General features: G+C 42.5%; 1 protein-coding gene across 2 annotated transcripts; it reads left to right on the top strand.

Annotated features, from left to right (window-relative positions):
- The first annotated feature begins 455 nt into the window (after nucleotides 1-455).
- TMEM177 (transmembrane protein 177) lies at nucleotides 456-7869 on the top strand. Of its 2 annotated transcripts, none has more exons than XM_032795832.2 (2): nucleotides 456-513; nucleotides 6726-7869. In XM_032795832.2, exon 2 carries the CDS (start codon nucleotides 6740-6742, stop codon nucleotides 7673-7675), a length of 936 nt encoding a protein of 311 aa, XP_032651723.1. In that variant the 5' UTR covers nucleotides 456-513; nucleotides 6726-6739; the 3' UTR covers nucleotides 7676-7869. The 2 variants fall into 2 exon arrangements, with proteins under 2 accessions (XP_032651723.1, XP_032651725.1); XM_032795834.2 differs by lacking the exon at nucleotides 456-513 and adding an exon at nucleotides 728-748.
- The last annotated feature ends 4359 nt before the right edge of the window (nucleotides 7870-12228 follow it).

Genomic DNA, 12228 nt, shown 5'->3' with positions numbered 1-12228 from the left:
AGCTTGAAAAGAAAGTGCGGGTAGCGAGCACATTGCCTCCGCCATCAATTTAACCTGAGGATGCTAATGTAAGTAAACACAAGCCAGCACTTTCAAAGCCCTTGTCTAAAATCCCAGAAACGAACACTCCCAAACTTGGGGGTTTTTGATAGCCACCCCCCGGATGCAAATTCTATGGCCCTGGATGATAGTGAAGGGTTAACACAGAGCAAATTCAATGCCCTGCAGCTGCAGAAGCGTAACACATGTTCCATACTTGCCAGCGTAGCTGATTTTTCAATTTGAGCTTTAAACAGTCAAAGCCCAAGTGCCCCCCAAAAAGGTCAAACAGCCCCAGGCATGCAACATGCACAGCTTACACTCTGCCTGCGTTGCTATGACGACCGCAGTCGCCTGCCACTCCCCCCCCCCCCCCCCCCAGCTGCTTTGCAGCCGTGTTTAGCTTTCGCGGCAGCCCTCTGCTTTACGGCAAGCCCTGTCCCCACGCTCAGCTGCTGCCGCCTGGAGGGGCAGGTGAGGCGGCGGGCGGGTGCCTGGGGAAGGTGGCGCAGCAGCAGGCTCCGCGTAAAGACTGGGTGACCCTGGTGCCTCCTTTGCCGGGCCTGGGGGCGGGCAGGGGTCAGGGGCGAGCCGAGGGAGCTGCCTGCGCTGCCTTGTGAAGACAAGGTTTTAAGCATGGGGGCTTGGTTTTCGTGTCACTCTGGTTTTACAGGCATTTCCCTTGAGGTTACTCCTGGTTGACACGCACGTAAGGGGGCGAGGAATTGGGCTGTGTACCCCCAGCTGTCACGATTCTTGTGAAATCATTTGGGGTTTTTTTTTCCCCCCTTTTTTCACAGAAATCATGTCTGAGCACTGACCTGCTAAACCCAGGGTTGTGGGGGGAGCATTTGGGGATCTGGAGCAAAAATCTGTCAGGGATGGTGCTTGGTCCGGCTGTGAAGGCCGGGGACTGGACTCCAGGATCTTTCAAGGTCCCTTTCTGTTCTGTGAGATAAGGTATGAAGCTCCTCCTGCCTCTCCTTGTAGGCCCAATCCTGCGTTGGCTGAAGTGACCAATAAAATTCTCAGGGACTTGAATGAGAGTAAGACTGAAACCCGATTCTGAATGGCTACATCAATTTCTTATGCCAGTGTAACTCCACTGAAATCAGTTACAAGGGTTTATAAGGGAGTTTTAGTCAAAGGGTAGTAAGAGACTTGTAAGGGCCTGATTCCCAGCTGACTTTCACTTTGTGTTGTCATGTACACAGTGATGCCATTATCATGATATTTTATGTTTTTCTTAAAGTTCAGGTCCCAGAGGTATGTGATTAGATCAGAGTTTCTACTTTCATGTTTAAAAAATTGTTTCTAAGTATCAAGATTATAGAGAAAAGATTGAAATCATTAATCCTTTAGGCTAGGAAAAGCAGGCTAAGGAAAAGACATTTCTTAAAACTTCTGATGCATCTGGTTTGAGCACTGGCCTGCTAAACCCAGGGTTGTGAGTTCAATCCTTGTGGGGGCCATTTGGGGATTGGTCCTGCTTTGAGCAGGGGGTTGGACTAGATGATCTCTTGAGGTCCCTCCCAACCCTAATGATCTATCATTCTATGAAGAAGTGGGGTTTTTTTACCCACGAAAGCTTATGCCCAAATAAATCTGTTAGTCTTTAAGGTGCCAGCAGGACTCCTCTTTGTTCTTAAAACTTCATAACTTTTAAACCAGGTCCCGTAAAAACATGACACTGACTTATGGTATTTGAACACTTGGGGTTGGCAGCACTACTTCCACCTGTGGAAAGGGATGGAAGCCTTGCCAAATTAGAATGGTGGCAGTGTTTGATCCCCACTTTGTCCAGGTGTGAATAGGAGAATTGGGCGCATTTATTTTAAGTAAAAGAACATCTCTTATTGCAGGAGTGGGCAAGCTTTTTGGCCCAAGGGCCACATTGGGGTTGCAAAACTGTGTGGAGGGCCAGATAGGGAAGGCTGTGCCTCCCCAAACAGTCTGGCCCCTGCCTCCTATGCACCCCCTCCACTTCCTGCCCCCTGGCTGCCCCCCTCAGAACCCCTGATCTATCCAACCTCCCCTGCTTCTGTGCCCTAACCGCCCCCTCCTGGGACCCCACCCCCTATCCAGCCCTCCTGCTCCCAGTCCCCTGACTGCCCTATCCACACCTCCGCTCCCTGACAGGCGCCCTGGGACCCCACACCTATCCAGCCCCCCATGTTCCCCATCTCCTGACCCCTATCCACACCCCTGCCCCCTGACAGGCTCCCCAGGACTCCCACACTTGTGCAACTCCCCGGTTCCCCGTCCCCTGACCACCCCCCGAACTCTGATCACTAGCTCCTTAATATATCTTTTGCCCAGCCTGCCCTCTCTTACGTAATTTTAACAGAGAGATAATTCAACAGAAATAAAGGGCTGTGATCTTGCAGTCCTATGCTACTAGTCCTCATGGATGTCAATAGATCTCCTTGCTTGAGTTAGGAACTGTAGGCAGGATGCGGCCCAAAGATAGAAACAAAGCATTGCACCTTATGTTGGGGCCCAGTGTTGTAAACCATGGGGACTGATCAAATAAGTAAGAAAATCCAAAATTTGTGCCATTAAAAGCCCTCCTTTAGTCTTAGATTTCAGTTGCCTTCTTTGTAAGTATGTTATATATGATTATGAATAAAAATATCGATCGTACACTTAAACGACCATGTCCTTAGCTGGTTTGCAAACCTGGTTTACAGCAGCTGAGGATCTGGTCTAAAGATTGGGTAGCACTTGAAAAAGCTATTGAGAAACAGTCCTTTGTTTTTATTACTATAGGTTTTTATGGAAAAAAAACCCAGGATGATTATTCCAAATTCCCCTGGTTGCGCTGCTTATTCCCCACACTGTGTATGTATGTGGTAGAGCAGCTAGGTTCCAAGCCTGTAATGAGCTCAGCATGGACATAAGGGCCATCTCACGTGGCTTCCGAGCACTGTGCTGGCAGAGCTCAGTTGTAAGATTGAAGCCTTATCTGCTATGGAAGTTATGATTTTTCAAATTGAGGATTATGACTTGAAGAGGGAAAATAAGAGAAGCTATGAATGACAATATTGAAATGTGCATCATCTATGCAGAAGTCTTCAAAATCTCGCACAAAGTATTTTTTTGTTTTTTTTCTATGATTTTTTTTTTTTTTCCTTTTTTTTTTTTTTTTTTTTTTTTTTCTTTCTTTCTTTTACTTTTAACCTTTTTAAAAGTTTGGTTCCTGCTAAGCCAACCCTACAACTGGATAGTTGCTTTTAAGAAAACTATTTGCAGGCCTGTTGTTTTGTGCTGCTGAGAGCATGTTTCCTGTACCTCTGAGCATATGAATCTTTTACTGAGCACCCCTTGAGGACCTGCCTCTTGGTCTGAAGCTGTAAAGGTGTGTACTTTTAGCTCAGAAGGTCACTGGTTCAATTCTCCATCTGGCTCAAAGTGGCATTTGTCACATTATCATCTCCCTTTGAAGTGCTGGCTGCTTCACTTTAGATGAAGTGACATTTTCAATGACACATTAGCCTTGTGAATATGCCAGAATCACTAATGCCAAAGAGGTTTTTCAGGTTTATCATTAGCAATGTCACTGAAGTGTAACTGAAATGTACAACTTGGCTATAATATTGAGAGGCTTTTTCCAATATGTTAGTGCCTGATCCTGAAAATTGTGCTCTTTAACCTAATCTTCTTTGATGAACTTAAACGTCTCTTTGGGGGGATGGGCAGGGGAGGGACTCAGCATCTCAAATCGTAACAGAACATAAGAGTAGACTGTAAGATGATAGCTAAATACGATATCATAGTTCTGCCTTAATTTCTGTGCCGATAGGCATTATTGTTATTTATTAAGGACCTGCTATGTTCTCACTGCTGTACAAGGCATTTATCAAGACAGTCCTTGCATCAGAAAATGTACAGTCTGAAAGTCGGGTCCTAGGAGGAGGAAAGAGAAATGTAAGACTATAAAGAGATCCAATTAATTTGATCACTTTTAGGTTTTTCTGTTTAATACTCATTGTTGCTGCTGATCGCTAAGGGAGGAGATTTTCAAAGGCACAGAGGGGAGTTAGGCCTCCAGTTCTCATTGATCATCAGTGAGACAGGCCGATTTCCCCCTGTATATCTTTATATGTCTCCTACTAAAATGATGTGATTCTAGGACCTATGGGGGCAGATGCCACAGTCACAGGGCTTCCACGTGAGCATAGAGCTCTTCTATGCCTAAAAACTTGCTGGGCTGGAGCGATAGGTATCACTGATGCCACCATCTGTGCTCAGAGAAGCAGAAAATCTTGAACTAAAGGATTTATCAGGTTAAAATTTTCCCATCCCTTCATCTTTCTCTTTAAAGAGTCGGAGAAGAGTTTCCTGCTTAGAAACTATTTCTGTTGCAAGTCCTGCCCTGGCCAAGACTAGTTTACCTTTTGTGCGCTTCTTTTTTAAGAAGGTAATTATTTCAGAAAGAGCTCTTTAAAGGGCCATTTGAATTTTTTTGGAAGAATCTTTCTTTGTTCATTTTTTTTTCCTGGGAGAATAAGGAGAGTAATGCTATCAGCAAACAAACGACTCCCAATCAAGAGAGCTTTCAGCAATACTAGCTGCACTCTGTGCCTCCTCTAGTGGTGATTAGTCTCTCTTTACAGGTATTTGGGCAAATAATTCTCTTTTCCTTTGTCTTAGTTTCCTCCATCTGTAAAAGAGAGGAGGATAATCTTCCGTACGTCGTTAGATTTAATTATTGTTAGAAGTATCATTTTTGGACTCCTCAGATGTAGAACTGTTCAATAACGTATTTTATTTTCAAATAACCTGATTTTTATTTTTATTTTTAATTTTTTCAGGCTCTGTTTAAAAAAAGCAAAAAATGCCTTGGTTTTCAATTGTTGAAAACAGAATAATTTTCAGCCTTTCACTCAAATTTAGAAACTGCAACTTTGCTTGAAAATATTTCTGCTTCGTCAACAAGTCTTGATGAAATCTTAACCGTCTTTTTCTTTGACGGAAGGCACTATCTAACATGAAGTGTGTTATGACAATTAACACCAGTCAATATGCTTTTATGGAAAATAAGCATTGTCAAACAAACCTGATCTCATTCTTTGAGGAGATTACACATTTGGTTGATAAACACAACTGCGCACATTAATGTACTTAGGCTTTAATGAGGTATTTGACTTTATGACTATTGATATTGTATCATGCTGGTTTTTTACGCATTAAATGAAAAAATGATCGCCAGTGGGGAATCATAGCTGAATTGGTGTGTTTCTTGAGTCACTCAAGGATGAGTACTAGGCACTAAGTTATTCATCATTTTCATCAGTGATCTGAAAGTAAATATAAAATTGCTGCTGATAAAATGCGCAGATGACATAGATGGGAGGACTGGTAAAAATGATGAGAATAAGGCAGTTATACAGACCCATCTGAATCACTAGGTACGCTGGGACCATTCAAACAAAATGTGTTTTTTATACAGCTAAATAAAATAAATTTAAATATCTGGGAACAAGGAAAGCTGGCCATGCCTACAGAATGGGAGGTTGTATACTGGAAAGCAACAACTCTGAAAAGGTTTTAGAGGTCATAATGGACAAGCAAGTCAATGTGAATTTTCAGTCCGATGCCATGGGGAAAAAGAGCTAATGCAAGCCTTGGATGTAGAAATGGGAGAGCTGCGAGTAGAAGTATGGAGGCAATTTTACCCCTGTATATGGCACTGGTCCAGTATCAATCTCATTACTGCATACGCTGCTGGTGGCCACATTTTTTTTAAAGAATGTTGACAAGTTGAAGAGGATGCAGAGAAGAACCACAAAAAATGATTTGAGGGCTGGAGAAAATGCCTTGCAGTGAGAGTCTTAAAGCGCTCAATATGTTCAATTTATCAAAAAGAAGATTGAAAGGTGACTTGATTACAGTGTTTTAAGCATCTTCAAGGGGAGAAAATACTAGGTATTAAAGGGCTCTTTAATCTAGTGGAGAAAGGCATAACAAGAACCAGTGGCTAGAAGCTGAAGCCAAACAAACTCAAATTAGAAATAATGCGCACATTTTTAACTGTGACGACCAACGGAACTGGTGGATTCTCCAATGCTTGATGTCTTCAGACCAAGACTGGATGCCTTTCTGGAAGATATGCTTAAGCCAAACATAATTTATTGCACTCGATACAGGGTAATTTGGTGAAATTTAAGAGCCTGTGTTATACAGGAGGGTCAGACTAGATGATCACAATGATCCCTCTGCCATTAATATCTAAACTATGTGACTGATGGAACAGAAATCATCTGAGTTACAGAAAACTGTTCTGGCAAGGGGCAGATATGTGGTACTGGGTAAAACAGGTTGTTATGTTCAGAATATGTTAGTAGATGGATGTGGTGACTTTACCATAATACTGATATGTTACCCTTATTACAATGAACTGATTTAATGGAGGAGAAAAAGGGATTGATTCCTTCTGGTCCTCTGTATCAACCAGTTTGCATTCTGAAGCACGAGAGCATGAGATAAATCTCTGTATAGCAAAAAGGTGCAGCATTTTCTTTGTTGTAATAGGGCTGTACTGTACTTGTATTTATACCTTTGTGTATAAATACAGTGGCATGATTTCCTGGATATCGGGCTCTGTTTGTTTAAAATAATCTTAAAATGAAAGGGGACCCATATGTGCATCTTTTAATTCCCTGTTTGTATGTTGTTATGAACAGGTTGGAAGTTGGCTATGGCAGTTCCGTTCCTGTGGAAGGCAGCTGCGTTGGTAGAGAAGCACAGGACTGGCTTGTTGGCAGTTTCCTGCGCAGGACTGTTTGGGGCTAACCTTTCCTATCATGTCTTTCCCGAGCAGACGTTCAAACTGTGGTATCAGTGCTGGTGTAAGGGGCAACCAGCTGAGCTCTCAGAGAAACTACACAGCCTCTTCCATGATGTTCTGGAAGATGTTGGCGTGAAGTCCGTGAATTGTTACCAACCCTTTGCAGCTTTTGGCTTCCACCCAGTGAGTGCTGGGATCCCGTGGCTGCCAGCAGGCTCTCTGGTGGGCATCCCTGCCAATTTCAATAGCACAGCGGCGGACAGACAAGGAATTGTCAACCGTGTCGTCGTGATAAATGGCAGAGAAGTGGATTGGGAGAGTAAACAAGGGCTAGCTTTGAAGGAAGCCTTGATGTTTTCACCAGAGGCTCAGAAGTTTGCCATTGCCAGAGAGATTGTGTACTTGCAAAGCAATAGCCCTGTAGTTTATGCAGCTGTGCCTCCTGCTTGCTTAGCTGGCACCTGTCTGTCTGGGGTGGCTATAAAGCAGCTTCTGGGCTTGTATTCTGGCCCCAGGGTGTTTCGAGGCATTTATAACATCACCATTGCAGCAATTGGACTTGTCGGCTACTTTCTTGCTTATGATGCCGTGAGCCACACACTAGACTACAGGTCGGACAGAAGGGCGGCCACAATTTCCAAAGACTATGCCAGAGGTGGGGTGGAATTCTACGACAAAATCCTGTCCCGCAACAGGACTCTCCGCATGCTTTTGGGCAAACAAGGAGAGAAAATTTATGCCCCTAGTGGTAATCTTTTCCCTAGGTACTGGTTCAGATTAAAGCACGCTCCATACACTTCCAGAAGAGACTTGATCATTAATATTTTAAGAGTGTCCCAGGCATAGGAAGGGAGTGATTGGATTTAAACTTGTGAATTATGTATTTTCTTGGAACGCCACTGTACTGCCTTCCTCTCCCCTCCCCCGCAACTTCATTTGTGTGCTGTTTTTTATTTTTGCATATAGTCTGGAAATAGTGTTTAATTTTTCATTCACTGGACGCATATCTCTTAAAAAATTAAAGACCTATTTCAAAAGTCCTCTGTCCTATATGCATCTTAAACACTAAAGCCCACTCAGGGAGTGTTACTTCTCAGACACTGATCTGGAAATGCTGGTACTTTACTCGCCTATAGTTTTGAAATAATTTCTAAAGAATGCAAAAGGTAAAGAGAATTTTTGTGGCATTAATTTAAAGAGGGGTGAGTGTGTGTGTGTGTATATATTATACATAGTCTCTACCCCTCATATGGTACATCCTAAAGGAATGGTGGGAGCTCTATCACACCCGAGACATTTAAAATAGACTAGACCAGACTTTCAGAAGTGCTGTGCCGAGTCTTCATTTAGTCACTTTAATTTAAGGTTTCACATTCCAGTCATACATTTTAACGTTTTTAGAAGGTCTCTTTCTATAAGTCTATAATATATAATTAAATAAGGTTTTTTAAATGTTTAAGAAGCTTCATTTAAAATTAAATTAAAATGCAGAGCCCCCCGGACTGGTGGCCAGGACTCAGGCAGTGTGAGTGCCACTGAAAATCATCTCGCGTGCCACAGGTTGCCTACCCCTGGACTAGACAAACACAGTGTAAGTTGCTCTCATTCTGCTCGTGAATTACATTTTTTTTTTCCACTTACGCTGTAAGGCACAGTGTCTCCGAGTGGTCCAGCTGGTGTGGGGCAGCTTCTCCTTATCCCCAATTCAGAGCTGTGGCTAAAAGTCAAGAGAGCCATTAACTCTTCCATTTTCAACTTACTCAGAATATGGGAGCTGCCATCTTGCTGCCTGTTGGTAAATTAAAACAGGAAAAAACTTGCTCTCCCCATTAATTTGCATGGGAGAAGCAAGGTGCTTTGAACAGGGTTTTTACCGTTTTGTTTTAAGTGAGTTGGAATCTTTATGGAAATAATTAATTTTCATTATGTCGCTTTGCATCTGAAGTGTAATAGGAGGGAGGCTGGTAGGAAGAGCTGAGTGAGCAAGGCTAACACCAGAGGTGGGGTGAATCTTTAAATGTTTGGTGGAAAAGCAAGGCTGGGGAGAGCTGTAAGTATATATTGGGTGAAACTGGAGGATTTGGGCAGGGAACCTGGCATTTGGACAAGGATTAGGCTAAAGGAAGGGGGACGGGTTTTGAGGAATACAGGATATTTAGGAAACAGATTGTATTCTTTAAAGCTTCTGTCTATAAAGTGTGGCCCTAGTGGCTAGAGCATAGGACTGGGATTCTGGAGCTTTGGGTTCTATTTCTGTCTCTGCTGCTGGGTGACCTTGGGCAAGTCATTTCACCTCTTTGTGTGCCTCAGTTTCACCCTCTGTAAAGTGAAGATGATATTGACCTTCCTAAAGTGCTTTGAGATTGACTGGTGAAAAGCACTTTATATAAGAGCTAGATTTTATAATTATTAAAGAAAAACAAATATAGTTCAAGAGAGAGTAAAAGCAAAGCTAAACACGTTTGTTGGCAGGCGGGCGGCTCTTTCAAAACAGATTCAAACGTCCCTAAAAACTGCAGCACTCCAAGAACCGTTTTAATCTAAGAGAAAGAGTGGACCTGATTCTCCATTGCCCTGGACCGCATGTAGTCATTTTTCCCAGCACAAAGTCAGTGTGAAATGCCACCATTCTGATGATGTAGCATTTTACACCCAGTCTCCACTAGTGCAAATGACTACACCAAGCAGTGGAATTCATGCTTTCCTAAATTGTCTGTACCCATAACCACCACGGACTGTGAGCCCAGCCAAAGGAATATTCATACCTCATCAGCAACCTGTATATCAGAGAGATTTTATGTATGTGTTTATTTTGGGGGTCGGGGGGATTTTGATGACAAATTGCTGGAATTTTCCCTTAATGTCAAGTGACTTGACTTAGAAATATTTGACTTGGGTAAAAGACACTGCACAGCATGTGTGCTAGATGAAAAATAATTGTATTGGATTTGGTACCATTTGCACTGTTGCTTGCTCCTTACTGACAGTTGAATGTGATCAGAGAGGTTTACCATGCTATAAAGACATTTTTATTAGCAGGAGAATCAAAATCAGACACCCTTTCCATAAGGAAAGCAGAGACCTGTAGCTCGCAGAAGATAAGGTAGCACGAGTCTGCATTTTTATTTTTCTATTAAACATTGCATCAGCTCATCAGATTACAGTGTACCAGGATGGGAGTGTGTTCTAAACCCTGTTGCAATACATATGAATGGGCTTCAGTACATGCTTGATTTTCTACAGTCGCTCTCGCAGGAGGTCTGCCAGTGAAGGCCACCCGTGCGGTTCAGCTGGACATCATAATAGGAATCATACCACCTGCCCCCCTCCACTAACATCTGCACAATTTTCCAAACTTGTCCTGTAATTATCAGTAACCTTAGCTGAAAATCTCATGTTATCATGCATGTTCTTGGTTCTGGATGAGCTAAGAGAATCTCCCGCATTATCCTCGTATGTCCCTAACTTCAGCTGGTAAAAAATCTTCCTCGTCTCTCATGACAAAGCTGTTGTATTCTGCATGTTTGTGCCTGCCCTCGGCATCAACTGAATTTATACGGACTTTGTACCATTTTTGCTTGGTGATGAGGTTGATAAACTTATTGCCAAGCCAATGATCTCCCTCTAGGTCGCCAAAGCCATATTTGTCAGTTATCCAGGCTTCTGACCAGGTGAGCTCAGTGTTGTGGCTGTTTCTCTGGATTACTGTCTACCCAGTGCAGCCATCTATAGCACTGGACCACAAGCATGCAGCTTCCTTCAGGCTGCGTGATGTAAAGGCCGCTCTCACTGTGGTGTGAATGGAAAACTTCATCAAAGTCCCTTGGGAAAGCTGAGGAATAAAAGAAGTTGTAGATGATTGGCTGATTCTAAAATTCAAAGCTAAATTGCTTTGTCTCTTCTCAGAATAAGCTTAAAGCTAACATAAACAGAAGTAGTAGAGGTCAAGACTGAAGTGCATTGCCTGTAAAGTGGGGAGACCTAGATTTGGAATATAACTCAGAATTTAGCCCATTATGTCAGATTCTTCCCTGATGTAACTCCACCAGAATCCACAAAATGCACTTGGCCACTTTTTGTTTGTTTGGTGTTTCACAGTTACTCCATACTAAATACTGAGTGCACCGGGGGAATGGAGACCTGCCCTCAGATTAATTGCAAGTCAGCAAATAGAGCAATTAAAAAAAAATTAAAGAAAGCTGCCTGCCAGCTACTGTGGGTTAGCACAGTCTTGTCTTAAGTGCCTGCAGGCACTGCTCTTATGTAACATTAAAGCATGTTATAAAGCCCCAGTGGTAGTAATGGATTTTCCAGCTGCTTACTCTATAACTGCAATTCAGCGGGTCTCTTTAGAAACTTCGAGGGCCTGTAAATGCTTCATTGTTCTCTCATCAGCTGTTCAGGTAACCTGCTTTGGCATGTAGAGTTCAGTAAGTGTAATTATTTTTTTAACAGTACATGATCCGGCTTTCCAAGGAGCAGCTTCTTGCAGAAGTAGCAGCAGTTGTACTCCTCTATCTGCGTATCTCTACCTCAGTTCTTACACTGGCACCCATCCCCATGGCATCTGAGCATCATTCTTGTTACTGAGCTGCCCATAAAAAACAAAGATAGAGCTCAAACCAAAACGGCTAATTTAAATTCCCCTGAGCTTTGGAGAGGCTTGGATCTTGGAATAGTCTTTGTTAGCATGGCTGTTTCTGCAGGGAATATCTACCTGTCTTGAGTGTAGGAGCCGTGTGTGTGTGTGGAAGTCAACAGAAGCTCCACAGAGTGATTACAGAACTGGGCCAACTAGTGTGTGTGACAAAGGCAAGATTCCCAGTCTTGAGTATGGAAATAGCTATATGAGCCCTGACCTTCCCTACCAGTGGGAGCTGGATGATAAAAATAGAAGCATCTTCAGACACTGACACTGGGGACTTCAGAAAATCAGAGTTTGTGGTTAGCATTATAATGAAATCTGCACTAGATCTAGAGTTAAAATGTTATGGCTTATGGGGAATTAGATTAAAAAATAAGCTGTTTTTCTGTAAATATTTATAATGCAGGCATAAGGAAATGAGTTCCTGGACTCTTGTACAATGTCAGAGAAAATAACCAGGGGTTTAATTTAAATGGATGGTTGGGAAAAATGAAGATAGGAAGGCAAATTTTAAAAAGAAGCAAAACCTAAGATATTAGAGTCTACAGAACAATTCTAATGAAAGAAGAGGCCATTCATACAAATTCACAGTCATTTTCCGGCCTGAATAAAAATACCATTAAAGGGTGAAGTCTAAATAGCATTAAAGGAAATCGACAATAAAATCACTAAAATAGGTTTTTAAATTTTGCCACCACTTAGTATAAAAGGAGAGATTTTAAAATGTTCAACAGTCACTTAATTTAAGATACTA

The sequence above is a fragment of the Chelonoidis abingdonii genome, chromosome 10 (assembly GCF_003597395.2).
Source record: "Chelonoidis abingdonii isolate Lonesome George chromosome 10, CheloAbing_2.0, whole genome shotgun sequence".
Classification (NCBI taxonomy): domain Eukaryota; kingdom Metazoa; phylum Chordata; order Testudines; family Testudinidae; genus Chelonoidis; species Chelonoidis abingdonii.
This window is presented reverse-complemented; position numbering and strand designations above follow the sequence as displayed.